The sequence below is a fragment of the Centrocercus urophasianus genome, unplaced genomic scaffold (genome assembly GCF_019232065.1).
Source record: "Centrocercus urophasianus isolate 14NV4802_14NV808 unplaced genomic scaffold, USGS_Curo_1.0 seq_15, whole genome shotgun sequence".
NCBI classification, from domain to species: domain Eukaryota; kingdom Metazoa; phylum Chordata; class Aves; order Galliformes; family Phasianidae; genus Centrocercus; species Centrocercus urophasianus.
The window spans coordinates 37,529,112-37,548,748 of record NW_024884697.1 but is presented as its reverse complement, the minus strand read 5'-3'; the positions used below and the strand labels follow the sequence as shown (position 1 = coordinate 37,548,748).

The 19,637-nt window shown below is 39.8% G+C and overlaps 1 protein-coding gene across 2 annotated transcripts in view; it reads right to left on the bottom strand.

Moving 5' to 3' along the window:
* Positions 1-1,614: 1,614 nt before the first annotated feature.
* The window catches only part of SYT1 (synaptotagmin 1), a 258,525-nt gene continuing 240,502 nt past the window's right edge, over positions 1,615-19,637 (bottom strand). For both annotated transcript variants that reach the window (XM_042815939.1, XM_042815940.1), the window contains exons 9-10: positions 6,890-7,023; positions 1,615-2,644 (exon numbers count right to left, since the gene is read on the bottom strand). In XM_042815939.1, the coding sequence (XP_042671873.1) occupies positions 2,438-2,644; positions 6,890-7,023 (341 nt within the window). In that variant the 3' untranslated portion in view covers positions 1,615-2,437. The remainder of the gene's footprint in view (positions 2,645-6,889; positions 7,024-19,637) is intronic.

Sequence of the window (19,637 nt, the reverse complement as noted above, 5' to 3'; positions counted from 1 at the left end):
ATCAGTTCTGGCAGTTTGAACCTGCAGCTATCCCGCATGAACAACTGAAAGCTAGAGACCATGAAGCTGAATATCTGCTCTTATGCTGGAAAGCTGACTGTCTCGGTCTTTTCTTTGGTGGGGTTTGGTCCTCAAGGTTAAGATTTTAAAGTATTCCAGCTTGATGCTTTGCATGTATGTGCCTGTTTCTATCAGAAGATGTCTCACTTGTGTATTTTCCATGTTTCATGTAAAAAAGAAAGAAAATGGGTCTTGCTACTTACTTTTGGAGGTGAGGAGAGATCCATATTTTTAGTCTCCTCTCACTTTGCTGCTCCTTTTTCCCTCCGTGCACTGCAAATGGTGGCATGTGGCCACCACCACACTGACCTCACACTGTCACAGCTCTCTCAGCAGCAGAGCCTTGAGGGAGGGTGTAGAATTTCATTTTCAGCCCCCGGTTCTCTAACCACATTCATCGTTTTTTCATTTTCCACAATAATTTCTTTTAGGTACAATTGAGAAAAGCATTAGCATCTCACGTCTCCCTCCAAAAGGTATAGCATTGCCACATTTCTGGGGTAGTTTGCATGGCTGAAAGTAATCCACTTTTCAAAGCATTATAAATATATTCACAGCTTGGAAAGACAAGCGAGGGGCTTCAAAGGGCTTCAAAGGACAGTACATGGGATAGAAGTGATGCCCTAAATGACTTGATGAGATGGCACAAGCCGAGATGACATGCTGGCTAGCTGTAAGATGGCTATCTACAGTAAAGCAGCGGGGCGCCGGGGTGAGGGAGGTTGGAAATGGGGAATATTGCACAGGGCTTGACAAAATGCTGCGTGGTCAACCCATTCAATATAGCCTCCTTGTCTCCTGCATAGCTCTCCAGTTCTAAATTGGTCCGTAATAACTAGAACTGCTTGTGCTATGCTTTCCTTCGGCAGTGCAGTAGAAGGGAATGGCAGTATTATTACAATATCACTACGGAATAAATTGATTGCTATCCACTGAGAAAACTACATTTCTAAGCACACACGGCAGTCACAGTGATACACAGAGCAGTCTTTCAAGACTCTTATGGAATGACTAATAGCTTCATAATAGTGCCATTTACTACATAATAACATTGAAAACATTTAAAAACTCCTCCTGAAACGAGCATCTAGTATACAGAAGAGGTTGCTTCAGTTTTCTAGAACTTGTTCTTTGTTTTCACTTTTTTTTTTAAAGGACAAATTAAAACTTAAGTATAAATAGTATATAAAAGGTCACTAGCTGTTCTCTTTTGGCTTACTTTGAAGTGCATTTAGAACTATGGCTAAATTTTGTCATCTTCTGATGGGATTACAATACTGTCCGTTTACCATGAAACTATTTTGTATAATAAACTCACACGGCTGTGTCTAAAAAATATTCTGCATTCCTTCTAATCTGAGATAGTATAATAAAATATTTTGTTACAAAGTCTAATGTGCAAACTCATTATAATGTGAAATCGTGGATGGAATTCACAGTATGCAAATTTTGTATAAAGGTGATAACGGAGAGCTACTCTTGATTTCATGGCAGCGTTTCACGACCGCTGCGCCGCCGGGCGGCGGGCCCCCCCTCCCCGCATAACCTCTGCAATGTTCTTACTTTCACGTGAGATGAAATTGTCGCCTCCTACGGAACTGCTTCCTCAACTTTCAATCGAAAGCCTTTTCGGTCTGTAATGTTTGCGCTTTGGAGTATATACAAAAAACTGATCTCCTGGCTTCTGGCTACATCTCCTTGAGGTCAGCCATGGAGCTGCTCAGATCATGCTAAGTTGCCTGTCAAAGAAGTCTACCAAATTGGATGTGCCCCTCCAAGATTCACTGTGTATGCGTAGCTTGTTATTAGGATGGTCCAGTTGAAAGCTCAGATTTAAGTTGTCCTTTAAGATGTCAGTGTAACACTACTAGTGCCTTACAAGTTGGAATTTTTTTCTGGAATGCAGACGATACAATAGTTACCCTATAATATATTATCAGCTCTCCTATATCTCAGTCAATTTACATAATTTAAAATAGAACATCTTATTAAAAACATCTAGATATACACAGATTAGGAAACGCTTACAACATACAAATACACAAACTAGAAATAAATTCTCAGCATACTGGTGTATATATACAACTGTGTGATACAATAAATAATTTCTGTCATGCTCTATCTACACATCATATTGCTTAAAAGAAGAGTAGATCTGGGGGGCAGTGGTGAAATGAAGCGCCGTTAGAGGGCTCTCTACATTTAAAGTTGTGCAAATTAAAACAGGAATTAATTTAAAAGTACAACTGATCAGTGACAGGAACACATGGCTGGAAATGAAAGGACCCATATTACTGAGGTATTTACAGATACTGGCTAAAGAGCACTATGTGGGCAAATGCAGAAAGGCTTCTTCTTCTTCGTACTTTAATTTAATTTACTTCTTGACTGCCAGCATGGCATCTACCTCCTCCTCGGGCTGTAGGGTGTGCCACTGTGCGATGGGCCGCCTGGGGTTGGCCAACATGTCTGACCAATGCCTCAGCTCTGCTCCAGTGCTGTTGTAGCCCACAAAGACTTTCCCGATGGCATCGTTCTTGCCAATCTTGTCATAGTCCAAAACAGTTACAACAATTTGCACTTTCTACAATGAGACAGAAAAAGACCAGTGAGGGGAGAAGGGCAGAGAGGAATTTGAGCACAGTTACAATCGAGACTCCGTACACACCAATTGAGCAGATGCACGACTGCCAGAGGAGGCTCCTCCAACCATAAGTGAATTCAAACACTTGTCTTTGTTTCTTGTGAGCCTTCCAGATGTATTTCTACTCAGAACCTCAAGGTTAACATGCAATTCACCCCCTGGTGTCAAAGAGCTTCATGGGAGAATAAAAGTTGATTTTTTCCTTTAACGGCTTAACAACGTACACATTTTTTTTGTTGTTCCTGGAGAATCAGGCTACCTGAAGTCTGTAGGGCTAAGGGTGAGATCTTCAGCAAAGTTAATTAAAAAGTAGTTCAGTTAAATATATCACTATCGTATAAGTAAATGTTAAACTTAGAAGGTTGAATTCAGAAATGAATTCCACACCAACTTATCATTTCCAGTGTTGCACTCAATTCTTCCTACTTCTAAACAACTCCTTCTATCTATCTTGCATGCAAATCGTCTGCTTGCAGTAATAATTCAGAGGACAGCCCTTAGAGCTGCTATCTACAGATAGATGTACATACCTGCGTGTGCGCATGTGCACACCCCCATCTATGTGTAGGTGATAGATCTATACAACTATAAAGCAGTCAGGAAAAGAGACTGCACACTCAAGGGAGCCGGAATGAATAAGAAACTGGTGTCTCGGGGCTCTGGCACAGCAGCACTATCAGGCACAGTGAGGTCTGGCCTGCAACCGCGCCAGAGCTGCAGAGCCACTTGACTGTAGGATTGGTAAGCTCTGGCACACAGAATTGTAAAAGCCCATCTCTCAGACCTCACACACCAGTTTCTGTTCACTTGGGCCGGGGCACATTGAGAGGCAGAGTTCAAGGCAGGTATTTGTGTATACATGCACATGTTCCTCTCCATCAGGTTGTTAAGATTTACTGAAACAGTACAAAGAGCTTTGCCTTCAGTGGAGTGGTATTCTTAATAGTATCTGAGACATTAAACAGCCTTGGGCTGATTTTACTTAACTGTAAATGTTTCTCCTTAGAGATTTTCCTGGTAAAGTTGAGCATACAGTTCTTTTTGTGACTTCTTTCCATCCCCTTATAAATATATATAGTTCCCTATGTGAATGTGAGCTTCCTGAACTGGAGGAAGAAATGCACTGAAATAGATTTCTTAATAAATAAATAAATAAATAAATAAAATATATAAATTCTCAAGTATTGGTTTTTTTAAATTTAAGGTTTTAAATATGTGTATAGTCTGGATTTTTCTACTAGCACAATTAATTTCATTGCTTGCAATAGGGTTTATCTTTTAAAAGTAACCCTTAAGCATCTCTGCAAGACCAGACCCATGAGCTCTTTTTTAGAGTCCATTCACTTACAAGACTCTGCAATTCACTGAGCCAGAGAAAGAAATAATTCTAGCAAGCACTAAAGTATTGATATAGTTGCCGATGACAAAAGTGTACATCAAACTCAAGATTCTGTTTCCCAAGAGCACTCATGATATATAGCAATATCCTGAAGCAAGTATTTCTAGAGGCCAAAATGATGTTTCAGTTTTGCTGCTTGCAATACACTCACGTTAATGTTGATGGTACCTCCCCAAATGAACATTTATGTTTTAGATGCATGATACAATCACGGATACAAAACACAGACATGAGTTCTATTTTATGCTACCAAAAAATGTTGTCTGCTGCACCTAGAAGCTCAGGGCTAGTTATTATTGGATTTTTCCTTTGTTAATCATAATGGAACAGTGAGCACTGAAAACAAAAGACACTTTTTTGATCTATTAAGATGGAAGAAAAAGTAGCTCAGAAATGATTTTCACTGCATGGTCTCTGACTTAAACCCACAGAGAAATGTAAGCATCTCAGTACTTTTGTACTGCATATTACCACATATTAAAGCAACAGCTGCACTGCAAAATACAACAGGTGCAGCAGAAAGCACCATCTCTGCCTTCTTGGATTAGCAGTTTCCTTGGAATGAATGGGCGTGGAGACTGCTACCTATGGATGTGGTCTGCTCTGAAAGTGGTGAAACAGGTACTTGATTTGACTGTAGGAACAGGATTTGACTTCCCAGTGGCCTTCTCTCATTGCCTTTCAACATACCACTTTTCCTTGCGTGCCCATTTCACTCCAGAGCCTAAATCCACTCTTACCATCACGTAAGTCTAAACAATATTTAAAATGCTTTTTTTTTTCTGATGATGAAATTACTACAGTGACCATAATGAAATCTCTTCTAAACACAGTCTTTCATAACTAATTCCAAAATACACTGGCGTATGTCCACAGTCCATAACTATAGATCATTAAATTGAGGCTATATCCTGAGGTAAATAGCTATAAGTCACTCTAATAAACTTACCAAAAAAGCAGCAAAATTTTAGATAGCTAAACTACAACACTTTTTAAAATGTCTGTGTCCACCCCACTAAGCTGATTTAGGAGTAGAGGGCAAAATGGCCAAGCACCCACAGAATAAGTGTTAACACGCCAAAGCTCTTATTCGATAACTTGGAGGTATCCATTCAGATTTCCCACTCCTGCCCCTACTCAGAAATCCAGATATTTCAGAGAGGCTTTATATGATAGATCTTTTTTTAGCATCTGGTTCTTTGACACTTGTTCTGAGATGTTTCCCAAGGACAATGAACAGCTTTCATTACAATCGACTGGAACCATCCCCCACTGGATTTCCTGCTTTTTGACTCCTGCCATCGACATCTGTATTTTTGCAGTGGGGGGTATCAAAAAGCTCCTACGAGGGTCATTCATTCTTTCTAGTCACTATTCCTAGTGCCTCATCTTGTTTAGCTTTTTCATCTTTGTCAGAACCAAGCCAATAAAAGGCAAGCACACAGCTTTTGTGAAAGGTAGGCCTTAGATTCTGGACTTCTCTCCAGCTCAGCTGCTGTCAGAATTGAAGATGCAGATTCCCAAAACCCTTACCAGGCTCTCTCCTAATCAAGAGTATGATGCCTTGCAGTCTCCGTTGCCTTGCAGTTTTCCCTAACAGTGTCTGTTGGCTGTATATTTAACCAATGTCATTTCAACCCCCATAGCAACAAGGCACCTAATCTGTAGTTTAAGACCTTTCTTACAATCCACAAAAGCAAGTATTCTCAGACTTTTAGTTATTGTCTTTCAAACTGGGAGACCCCCGAAAGTACACTTTCCACACTGAGCTCCATCCAGAAAAGAATTTGTCTTGCTTAATTTGTCTGCATAGTCACAGAGCCTCCTGGGAGGCTAGGAAGCCAGCATGCAGTTCTCTACTCTCATATTTAAACCCATGCATCTTGTCCTGACAATGAATGATCTAACAAGTGATCTTCCTGAGATGGTTAAGAAGATCATCTCTCTTGTGAGAAAAATGTTAGTTAACTTGAGAAGTCAAATCTCATTCACATAAATTAGAGATGATTAGCCTCCAAGCAGCCCAAAGGTAGGTACTCAAGTCCTTGAGTAATGCTGATGTGGTTACTTGGTATTTTCCACAACTAGGGGAGGCAATTTTCAGGTCAATGAGCTGGATTCTGAGCCTCCTAGTTTTAGGAATTGAACTCCTCAGGAACAGCACAGGAGGAACTGCTGGAGCTGCACTGAGCTGCCAAGAAAAATGATACCCCTGCGATTCTCAAATGCCTTTTTCAAAGAGAAGTGGGAAGCACTGAAAAAGTTTTCATGGTAAAATGGGTAACTATTAAAACACAAATAAATAAATAATGTATTTTACTTGACAGGGATGCTGCAGTTCTTTCAACAAACATTTCCTAAAAACGCATAGAGAACACAACTGTGATCAGTGATACTGATTTATTATTTTCAATAACCTGAGGGAAAATATAGCATACAAGTTTTTTCTACCCCTATACTTCTTTTTTTTGTTTTTTGCAGGAACATTTCTTTGCTATCTCCCTGTAGGTTTTTTTTTTTTTTTTTTTTTTTTTTCTCCAGAATCCATTCCTGTTAACATAAAATGTCAGTTATTCATTTCACACTGATGAATCAAAGCTTCATAAGTACTGTGCATTTTATCGTTTCCCTCTTGAAGCACTCACACTCATCTCCTGCAGCACAAGGCTGGCACCTAGGTGCTAATGAAGGCATGCACATGTGATAATTAGCATGATTCCTGTTAAATATTTATAAGGGCTGAGAAATGGAATGCAGAGGGAAGACAAAACACTGTTTGACATTACCTGAATTTGCTCAAATGGTACTTCAAAGCTGAAAGACTCATTGTAGTAGGGATTCAGAGTATTCTTTTTAATTGTTGTCTTTTTCTTCTTCAGCCTCTTACCATTTTGCATCAGATGGATTTTCACATAGGGATCTAGATAATCAAGAGAAGAGGTAGAGGTAAGAGAGGTAATTCAGTGTGCCTTCTATAGAATTTGATCTCACAAATTCATGACTCAAGAAAAAAAAGAAAAATCTTTAGCAACAAGCAGCTTGTAATTAAACAGTCTTAGTTTCTACCATAGGAAAACTCCTATACAACTGCAAAGTGTTTGTGATGGAAAAGGTACAAAATATTTGTTGCACTATCTATCTCCTCAGCATGCAAGGGAAAGGAAGATTTCCACCTAACTTTGTTCTGCAGTTCATTAAGCATCCTGGAAACAATCCTGGTGCTAATTAGCAATACCTTCAGCTCTGTTGTATTTTTGTTTATGCGTACCATAAAATACTATTAGAAATCTCAAGCTCCTCTTTTTCAACAGGTATGTTGGTATGGTACCATCACCAAAAATTGGGCAGGTATCTCCTTTGGCTTTAGGCAGATGACCTGTGATGAAGGGTGAGGCAAGCCATCCCTCTAGGGATTTATATGGAGCTACAGAAAACACCTGCCAGCCGTAAGTCAAGTATTGTGTAAACTAAGAGAACCTGAATGCAAGCTATGGAGAGGGCTTCTCATGTCCATTTTCTCCTAGGAAAAAGATGGAGCTACAGAAGAAGAATGACAAATGAACGTGAAACTTATCACTGTGAACAAACCAAGCTTTACTCTCCAGTGAAATTCACAGTTGAAGGGTCTGAGAACAATAATTATATTCTGCTACAGTCAGAAATGTGCCTAGGAACACAGCAGTTGGAGACACTTAAGTTTTGGAGTAATGTGATTACAACCTATGGTATGTCTGAAGAGAACATAATTCTGTTAGTGGACTCTTCCAGACAGTGGACAAAGGTCTAGTAACGTATAATGGCTGTGAGAAGAAACTAAACAAATTTTAGCTTAGAAATACACGTTTACTTTAGTAGCGAGGCTACTGAAAAAGCTGGAATAGCTTCTCAAGATTTTGTGGTGAACTCTGTCACAGAGGGTTAAGATTCTTTCTCCCTCAAATGACGTAAGTACAAATACAAACTAAATCTGGGTAGTTTTATGCCCTAGGCTAGATAAGGAATTGCAAGGATTCCTTTTCACTGCACAATGAATGAATTAAGAGCAGAAATGTGAAGAACAGAAGTGCTAGCAAAAAGGCAACAAAATTCTTTTTTTTTAAATACTGTTTTCAACATCGTGGCATGCAGTGTTTTGAATGTGGACAACTGGCAGACTTGGACTCCTTCAAATTAGATGACACTTGAGAAAAGGCCCATCTACCTGATTGCTCCATGCTGACTGCACAACAGTTTTGACATGCAAAAATATGATGTTTTAGGTATAGCTAATATATTTATACTAAAAAAGTTTAGTAGTCAAGGAGCCAGGAACAGTGCATTAAGACACAGAAATGAGCTATACTGCTGATAAAGTATAATTTGAGTACCTAGGGTAGGCTGGAAGGCTAAGTAGTGTAGTAATCAATTATTATTGAGGGGATTAGAACTGAAGAAGTCTATTGAAATAAATGTAATCAATATAAGCCAATTATTTAGTGACCTGTGCTTGTACAAAGACAACATAAGCAGATTTGATGATTATTCATATGTTCACAAGCAACTCTAATGTAATGATTTATATAGCAATGCAGATACATTCCGATCTCCATAAACATTCCATATTTTGGGGACAAATACCTAGAATTCAAGTGTATATGAATGTTTGAAGATTGTATGTAGATTCAATTTAAATTATCTGCCTTGCCTTTAACAGATTTTCTACCATCCTGCTGGTACTAGAACAAAATTTAACCCAACTCGTGGCCACAGGACAAGGCAAATAAGCCTTGGTGGCTTCTTTTTCACATCCTATCAGTTTCTTATGTTTCTTTGTCAGAATATATGAGTTTGGCTCAGGCGAATGCCAGTTTTTTTCAGTAGGAAAGATCCAGGTGGTACCATCTTAACACTGTCATGCAGAAATGGCAATGGCAGAGGTCCCAAATGGAGTAAAGAAGGGCACATACCATGTGATACAATAGCCTTGGGTTTTTTCGCCATATAGTGAAACTGCCAAGCCAAACTAAATATGAATTTAAAAAGTCATCTAACTGAAGCCATGTTACTTATTTTCTAGTTTTAGAAGAATGTATTAAATAACTTTACTAATCACAAAAACAGTGCAGATCAGAAAAGGGTATCCAACTCACATATGTGAATGAATGAGAGACTTCAGCTGAGTTCATCCTTATTAGACTGTACGTCCACTTTCTGTTTCTTGAAGCATCCCAGCCGTACGTGGTTCTCCCCTCTCTTTTTTCTTCTGAGTCCAATACATGAACCCTTCAGTTAGACTGTCCCATAGCCTACCTCACCAGCCTTACCACCACCAGCTGTGCAGGAATCTTTTGCATGCAACCTACACAGACGTCCCTGCAACTTCACAAGTGTTTCAAAAAGATGGGTTCTTTTCTACCAAATAACAGAAGCTAAAATGCTTGGACTCAATTATTGGAAGAAGGGAGGATGATCAAAACCAAGCAGAACCTCTGAGAAGTGATAGTTCTCCAGTGATCTTTCTGAGATAAGGCATAGTGATAATGGAAACCTCTCTTCTCTCTACTTGCAGCATAACCTCAGTGCTGGCACCATTACTCATGCTGAGTAATGCTTTAATATGTAAATAATCTCACAGAGTAAGTAAGACTAGTAAGAATGACAGCACTGATGTTAAAACCCAGCAATGATAAACTGTACGTTAAGTGCATAGCATGAGCACAGAGAGCAGAATTCTTTGGACCACATGTAAATGTCTACATACAATGCCAATAAAAATGAGAAAGGTTTTCCTTTTGTATAGTCTGGATAGTTATCTAATTCCAGAGTAGATACCTGTCTTTTGTCAAGTGGATTGTACCCCAAAAAGGCAAGGTAGCCTATTAGCTTGGATGTGAATAGCTATCCTGCAGTTTAGAAGAGGTGAACATCACTCTGTTTTTTCCTACAGTTTTGTTCTTTTTGAGTACGCAGTGGCTTAGATCCACATTATTGCCCAATGCATTACACTACCCAACCACCTGGAGGAAGGGATGTTGCATCCGGGGCATTACAGATGCTTCTCTGCTAAAGGAGACAGAATGGCTGTGTGTCCATTGCTTAATAACTCACACTAAGCAATGCGTGGGATTAAAAAACATTGTGTTATTTATTCACTCATTAACAGTCTATCCACAAATGCTAAAAAGCTATAAAATTTATAATGACTTGTGCACTATAGATTTTACAACAACATCTCAAGGGAGGGTGGCTGAACAGCTTTTAAAGCACTGGGTGACAAGCTGACAAATTTTGTCTTCCTGAAGTTTGCAGTAAGATGCCAATATGTTATTTAAAGGACAAGTGATATGGCATGTGATATCAGGTAAAGATGTCTTGATTTATGTGGACTGTGAAGCATACATGCACAATTAGGATCCTCTTAATACAACAACTATTTTATCATCATCATGCCATAGACAAGATGCACATAATTATTAGGGGCTTAGGAGAAGCAAATTTGGCAGTTAAAAGCAAATACTACATTGCAAAAGAAGAAAATCATGGCTAACGACCATAGCTGAGGAAAAACGTGGAACTCAAGAATGACTGTTTGACAGTGAATTTTAAGATGAAAAGTATGTTACAGGGATCGGTAGTTAATGAAAAATCATTTTCCAGGTAGTATTCAGCACACAAATTTCCACTTGTATGGATCTTCAGCAGAAAAAAGTCAACAAAGTACTCAGCATGGCATGGCTTTACTACAGTGGCTTATTCTGAATGCAAACATAAGGACGGTGCTGATCTTTGATAAATATTTGTAAGGCTTCTGTAATATGAAAAGCAAGCAACTAGAAAGTTGACAAATTCGAAAAATGCTTCAGGGGAAACACTGGACTTGATTAGGTGTGCATTTACAGTCCAGAATGCATGTGGGGGAGAGTAACAGTTTGAAGAGAAAAATCCCACACAGCTCTGTGTGGAGGGTTCAGAGAAAACCCTCAAGCCTCAAAGAATCCTAACATGATTAAGAGGAAAAAGCTGAGCCAGAACAAACTAGTCATGGATACAGCTGAGTAAAGTTTCAGATGAAAAACACTGTAATATGAAGATGTACTCAAATAAAAAGTAGAAACTGAAAAGAAATAGAGTGTCAGAACTGCCTCTGGCTAAGTTTTTGTCTTCAAACTGTTCAGGCTAACTGGGTGCTAATTAGCACACTTTTTTTTTCCACCAGAAGAAAAGCAACGCCAAGCCCATGCCAAAGCACACAGCGCTGACGTTTAGAGCAAAGGCAGACAGTGGTGCTTCCATTTTGGGAAGTAAAAGAAATTCTTGAAGAACTCAGAAATTGATTCAATAAGTAAAGAAAATCAGATTCGGAAATGTAGCCTTAGAAATGGCTCCGCACTCACAGTTAGAGCAGAGGTAACTTGCGGGGAGGGGTGTCAGTTCCACTACAAAGAGCCAGGATCACTCACATCCTACAGCAACCAGCAGGGTGGGAACACAAGGCCAGTGCCTCTGAACAAGGCAGGAGGAGGGCTCCCACAGGGCACAGTGGGACAAACTTTGCCAGTAGTTCCCACAGGTTTGCTGATTCTTCCCAAGAATCATGAGATGTGCTCCCTCTGTGGGCCTATAAACCCTCCTCTCCCAGGAGAGCAATGATTCACACGATGCCTGTGGCTTTCAGGCCATGGACAATTTGGCTTAACTTTTTCTTCTGTGTGTTCATGTATGGATGAGAAGGGATAATTAAAGTCTATGACATAATGAGCTTGTAGTGATATTATGCCTGGATTGTCTAAGTCAATATTTTTGAGATGAAATGTGAGCTCTGGAAAGGAAAGAAAGCCAGAGAGGAGGAAAATGTGTTATCTAGAGAAGAAGCAATGTAAGATACCACTACTAAGAAAGAATGCAAGTGCTATGGTACATTCTATATTGGTTTATATTCATTGATGCAAGCTACTGGACATTCTACTTTCCTCCACAAATAAGCACACGGAAAGAGGAATGCAATTTTTAAGCAGCAGCTGACATCTCAAGAGAAATACTGAAAAACATTCTTACTAGGAGGAATTCTCTTGGCGTAAAATATAGGTTTTGCAGGTTCTTTTTTTTTTTTTTTTTTTTTTTTCTTTCTTTCTTAACCACAACATTTCAATGAAAACAGGATTGTTGAGTTTTATTCAAATGTCCAGTTCTCAGCTAGCATTCCCATTTAGTCACTAGGGACATTATTGGAGTTTCCATAACCCCACTGGGCTGTAGAGTACTTGATGTTATCAGCCAGATCTTGAGCTGCAGCCAGTACTTGATCAGTGCACAAGGGAAATGTGGGTAGCAAAAGTATTTCCTGCAGTTTCTGGTGGTGGCATCTGTGCCAGTTCCGATCCCAGCAAAACACTTTTAAAAATCACTTTATCAAGTGGGCTGAGGATTCAGCTGCATGCCTGGGAGATTCTCCCAGCACCACCCTGTGGCCATGAATTGAGTTCAGAAACTGCAACCAGCCCAGGCAGGGTGTCAAACACCACTGATAGCTGTAACCAATTTAGTCAAAAAGACTGATAGTACATGTGCTGACTTCTATCTGTGCCCTGTGGACTGCTCCAGATGGAGCTCAGGGTTCTTTTTTGTCCTATTATTTGTCGTGGTGTAACAGGTAAGATGATTTTGGTTAATGTATTTCCATAAGCACCTTTAGCAGAAGAGTGCATAATTTATATAACTTATCCAAAGAGCGGATAATTTATACATGAAAACATCTGCCCATTCATGTTCAGGAACAGATCGATTCTCATAGGAATAATGGATTCCAATAATCCATTTAAAGTTGGGGAAGAGGGATCAGTATTTGGAAGAACTAACAATAGTCCCCTGTTATAATGAAAAAGGTGAATGGTGTATAGCAAAGCAGCCTCAGAATAACAGCTGTGCAGTTAAATGAGCATCAAGTTGTTACTGAAATGCTGAGTTCAGCGAAGCAGAGAGCTCGGGGAGGATGGAGGTGTTGTAAAACTGACAGCAGAGCCAGCAATTCCCTCATCTGAGAATCCCAAACTGAGAGTGCTGAGCATGTAGAGCTGACAGTAAAAACAGAAATGTTCACAAAGGCCTAAAGGCTATTCAGCCTGCAGATGAATCTGTAATTCCACCCATAGTGCTTCCAACTGGAACATAACAACAAGTGTTACAACACCAGATGGGGGAAGTAGCATAAAACTGAAAAAATGAAGAAGCCAAAACTCTTATTTAAAAACAGCACAAATTAGTGCTTATGAGATTATGATTAAGTTTACTGCCAGAGCAAGGGCAGTTGATCTGTCTCTCTTGAGTCCAAGCAGCTCACTTCAACATAGCTGCACAGAGGCAAAACAAATAGTTCTATGAAGCGCCCTAAGTGTGGGTTGAACCAACAGGAAAAAACTCCTGAAGATTCAGCTGTGTGTAAACACATAATGCCCTGGTGCAGAAGCAACGCAACTTAACCAGGCACTCTGTAAACGTGATTACATACAAACTGCAAGCATCGAAGCAGTAAACCTCATTCCCCTGTATTTGCACCAGGAAGGGAGGAGCTGACAAGCCTGAATTTAGCAAGCAAATACAGTGTGGCACTGTAAAACTTTTAACATACTGGGAAAGGGTAACAGATAATAAACAAAAAAGCATACTGTAATATGAAAAATGTTGTGTATCACTGTATATGACAAAATATACAGATGGAAAGAATACAATAACAACGAAGATGTTGCTGGCATTAACATCAAGTGGTGGAAAAATATTAAGTGGGATTGCTGATGTAGGCAGACTGTCCAGTAAATGAATTCAGATAGAAACCAAAGCTAACTGGCAATACTTCAGGCAGAACATTCCTGCAAACTGCTGAGTCTGAATTTATGTAATACATTTTGATGATACAGAGAAAAAATTAATTACATTTATATTTACTAAATCGGTGGTACTGGAAACAGCAGAAAGAGGATAATATACAGAAGTTCAGAGAGATTCAAAGTACTACCCCGAAGTGGAGTGAGGAGGAGGGAGGGGGAAGTATGCCCTGAATGAGAAATAATGGTGTACAGAGGAGCAGAGAGAGAAGCAGAAGCACATTATATAGAAAGCAAAATGAAACTGAGATTAAGGAACAGGTCATATAGGATGCTTTAGCAGAAAAAGACAGAAACTGGGTGAATAATGATGCATCTAGCTGGGCTGCTTGTGAGCGTCTGTGGGCCCTGCAAAACTTGGCTGCCTGTCTATCCAAGTCTTTCAGAGGGGGGCACCAATTTTTGGGATAGGGGGACAGAGCGCAGTTCTTGCTGAGGCACACACTGCCCTCTTGTACCTACAATTCAAACATCACGATGAAAGAGTGAGGTTAAACTGCTAGCTTGATTGCGATGTTCCTCAGACCTCTCTGTTGGCTGAAGCCATCTGAACACACATACTGATGTCTCGAGGTTGAGACAAGGCTAAAAGACACAAGAAACAGGTTCTCAATCTGCACTACTGAGCAGAACACCGCATTTTGTGTACTACTGTCATTTAGCAGTGCCAGGCCTGGCACTGTGCCTCCTGTCTTTGATGGAAGTGCCTTTGCCCACCGTATTTATGTGATCCTCACCTTTGGGCCTCTGTCAGATCAAATATCTACTCCTGTGGGTATCTGCTGCAAATAGCTTCTTGCCTGTGCACCGGATGATGGTGTGACTATCAAGATTTTAGGGGACTTGATTGAAAGAAACCCAGAGGGATATACCAATTTTTGTTAGCCAAGAATTTCTATTTCCCTGGTGATGTTTCTTTGTGCTTCCAGGCTTAAACATGTGGGATGAAAGTCTTGAGGAAGACTGCTGTGCTAGACAGAGACAAAAGTAAGGAATGGCACCTGGAAATAACTGGGCGAAAGCAAAGAAAGCAATTTCTTTCATGTAGTGGAACGCTGCACTTACGAGAAGAGCTGACTGAAAGGAACTAGTGCCAACCAGAAAGAAGTTTAGATCATAATTCAAAAGAATATGTTGCCACAGCCAAGTGTTGAAATATCCTTACTTAGGGCAAATGTCCTAAGTGACTGCAATGGGGTAGGAAATGCCCTTCAATTTCCATTTTCTTTCTCTGAAAACAGTGGATACAGCTTTCCCTTTACTGCCTGTGCACTTTGAGCAATACGTTGACTGAAAGCAAATGCCTTTTTTGGTTGTTTCTCCAACCCCCACAGCAAAAAAAAAATAATCAAAAAACAAACATTAAAAACCCAAATCCTGTAGCTGTGAGGCAAAACAAGTCCTAATCTTAAATTGCACAGAGGACAGATAGGAGTTCCAGTATTACTGGATAATAAAGAAAACTGCACTGAAGTGAGTGACAGTATTCACTGAAAGGAATTAATCAACCCTGAAATAGAGAGAAACTCTATTAAAAGCAAAAGATGTTCTAACTGGTTTATTAGCGATTTATTGTAGCAGAGACACACATTCCGTGGCCTTCATGTCAGCATTGCCACAGTAAGGGTTCGTGGTGTGACTGCTCATCAGCTTGTATATAAAGAGAGTCCACAAGCACCTGCTTTTCAATCTCAATTTGAAATAACATTCCTAGGACTTTTTCAACCGGAGAAGTTTCCACTTGTATGAAGTTCCATCTTCATTTTGTCCCCATTAATTTTTTTTCTATTGGACTTAAGCATTAGGGAAAAAGTGTAAGTAAAGAGCTACATGATTGCAATATGCTTTTAGCCTACGAATATCCATTTAGAATAACTAAGAGAAAATAAATGGCTCTCTTTCTCCTCCTCTCTTCTACTCTCCAAAGCATGTGCTGTCTTTTCAGCAGGATTTTGCAGTGTTTTCTTGTATGTTCTTACAGTCTATTTTTAACACCTAATTTTAGTGTGATTCACAAGATCAAAGTCTTTGCTATCTCAAACAAGGTACCACCAATCCCCTACAAGAAACCTAAAGCAACCCATGACACAGACATCTCTTTGTGCTCTTTTAGGCTCAGAGGCCACACAAAACCTTTCCCTCCTGTCTGCCTAAGACAAACACTAATGACAGCTCCAGTCGATTTGCTTTTCAGTGGTGAAAAGGAGACTCCTGGAACACCTTAAGGCAAGAACTGCGTCTGCTCCAGGCATGAACACGACCATTCTGGGTGATGTTCCCCATTACTGTTCGGAAGACTGGCTTTGTCTTGGATTAAATTTATCAACAGTTAGGAAAAGAAGATCAAAATCAGATTTTCTTGGGACAGGCAACATCTTCATCTCAATCTCAAAAAGAGAAATTACAGTGTAGGCTAAATTTACCAGCAGTTTCAATTGAGCTCAACTAAGTTACATCAGTTTAGCAAAGAATGACAACTGAATAAAAACCTGTTTTGCAGTGTAACAAAACCACAAAGCTTTGAAAAGCCAGAAGGTCAGATTTTGAATGTGGGCTCTTACAGAGCAAGGGTTGCGGGGCTGCATTCCTGATGCCTCCATGTAATGAAAAGCAGTGACCTGAAACTCAAGGCATTTTTACATAAACAAGAGTAACATCAGGATTATGCCCAGAATTATGGAAGTGCTGAAGTCATAGAATGATAGAATGGCCTGGGTTGAAAAGGACCACATGATCATCTAGTTTCAACCCCCCTGCTATGTGCAGGGCTGCCAACCACCAGACCAGGCTGCCCAGAGCCACATCCAGCCTGGCCTTGAATGCCTCCAGGGATGGGGCATCCACAACCTCCTTGGGCAACCTGTTCCAGTGTGTCACCACCCTCCGAGTGAAAAACTTCCTCCTAAATATCTAATTTAAACCTTCCCTGTCTCGGTTTAAAACCATTCCCCCTTGTCCTATCACCATCCACCCTCATAAACAGCCATTCTCCCTCCTGTTTATATGCTCCCTTCAAGTACAGGAAGGCCACAATGAGGTCTCCCTGGAGACTTCTCCAAGCTAAAAAAAAGCCCAGTTCCCTCAACCTTTCCTCATATGAGAGGTGCTCCAGCCATCTCATCATCTTAGTGGCTCTCCTCTGGACCCACTTTACCTTTCTTCTGTGCCCCCAACTCACAGAAAAATTCAAGACCTGGAGATCTCTGTGTTGCAAACGCAATACGGTGGGTTAACATTCAAAATCAGACTACAGAACAAGCATTCAAGGCCAACAGCATCTGCAGTAAGAACAATCTGCTGCCAAGAATATTATTCCTGTTCTAAGACAAGATCAGACAACTTGACAAATGGCATCATTAAATGAAAGACGGAAGTATTTCTGAGAACATGACCAATAGTCCATGCTGCAATGTACCCCAAGCTTCTTCAAATCCCCTAAGCCATTTAATGGCAGAAATGGATATTTGACTGACATGTTATGATTTCATCGCTTACTGTACACCACTTTAGCTTAAAAGTCAGTCAAATGTGACACAAACGATCAGAAATCCAAAGGTACATGATAGTTTTCAGCTTGGATACCTGCTACAATTTTATACAGCTGCTATCCAATTTGGTACAAAAGTGGTGGAGCAATCTGATCTTGTACTTCACTGACAAACCAGATTGCATCTGCGCAACTTGGCATAACTTTGTGTGCTGCTCCATCGAGACGAGAACTTGATGTAGTCTACTCAAGGGATCATGTTCTGTAATAAAATCAAACAAACCAAGAATCCAGAAAGCACATATGAATTTCAGAAATCCTTTAGCTTTCAGAATTGAAAGTAGGAATATTTGAAAAGACAAGCCTGAGTGTTTGAGGTTATTAGAAGATGAGGAAGAGGATGACACAGCAGTGAAATGGGTAAGTGTTGCTATTTGGAATCAACAGACTGAAACGATAATAAGGGAAAGGTGGATGACTCTGCTTCCAAGCCTAGGCAATGGTATATAATTGAGAATATAAATAATTCCAGCAAAACTAAGCTGGAAAAAAACCAATACTATTTCCAATAAATGTTCACAAAATATAGATTTTCTAAGGTACTAAGTTTTTTAAGATGCAGATGGGTCCATTTTCACCCAGCTCCTGCTAAGAAATGCTGCTAAGAATGTGAAGCGATCGATTCCCCAGAGCTTCTAGCTTCAGGTTTCCTCTGCAAACTCCTATTGAACACTCTTCTGAAATAGTCAATAGCTATGTGACAAAAGGCCTTTTATGTGTGTCTGTGAATAATGACTGCCAAGGCAGTCACTCAACAGCGATAATAAGAAATAGTTAAAATTCCTTCTGTTACACGTACATAGCAGTAATAACAACTAGCAAGCAAGTTCATGCATTTCAGAAAGGCAAAATATTCTCCCTTCAGAAAAGAAGATGACAAACGTTAAAAAGACTGACCAAAGGAGAATTGAGGTTTTAATTAAAAAAGTCAGGTTTACAAACAATAAACTTGCCTTTGGGATACCCTCAGAGGAGATAAACAGGGGGAGAGAGAGGGAGTGCCTCCGGCTAGCCTGCTATTAGCACAAAGGAAAACAATTGCAGGGCTTAGGGAGGATTTAGCTTTAACAAGTGCTTATCACAGAGTAATGTCATTGCACACTATTGTTCTGTATTTGGGATGAAATTAATTTCCAACTCCATATTAACATTTTAGAGACCCTGCTTGATGGAGAAATAAAATCCTTTGGATTTTGCTACATCACCAGATGTAGCAAAGGCCATTTTGAGATTTGGTGAATTTGACTGCCTGTTACCTGTAGAACACTATTAAAACGAAAAACAAATATACAGAAAATTGGTTTTCTTCTATAATGGACAGCAGGTATTTCAGAGCATTGACAAGTTGAGTGTCCAGAATCAAATCAGTAAGGAAAATAAAACAAAGGGGAGAATTTTAAGTTTATTTAATTTTATATCCGCATCATTTTATTCCTGTGTTATAATTAATCCACTGAAACTGTGACACGGTGCTTTCAAGCCACACAGCAGTATAATGAAAACTCCACTGTGATGGAGTAGGTGTTTTCCACAAGAAAACCTGTTCAGCTAGGTAACAGGAAACAATTCGTTGCCTTACCATAAGGTAAGACAAAAGTGGTGATTTAGAGAGTAGCGAAAGCAGAAATTTTAGCACATGTGGGGAAGCCCATTTTCTGCTCTTTATTAGTATTAGCTCAACAACTGTCGTCGTTCATCTCTGCAGGGCTCCTTTCTCGCTGCATTCCCCAAGCTGAGAGGAGCCCTCTGGAAGTCGCACAAAATTGGCTTTTGCTACCATATTAGGAATCAAACAGAGCAGCAAAAGCCCCTGGCTGAGTTGGATAAATCAACAGGGAACGCATTTGCCTTCCAGCCAAGTGAGTACAGCAAAGTGATTCAGGAAACAAAATAAATAATAATTAAAAAATGAATCCTAAGCAGTAAGCAGTAGGACTTAAAGCTTCTTTTTCTATTTGACTTTTATCATACTTCCTACTTTAGTGTAGAAAGAAAGTAGATTTCCAGATATGAGAAAATCTTCTTCCTTAAATTTCTTTTTGCTATGGAGTGAAATAATACCAAGACACATATCAGTGATCAGTGTCAAATGTTTTTAACACGTTATTTTGGGCTGGACAGCCATCATGA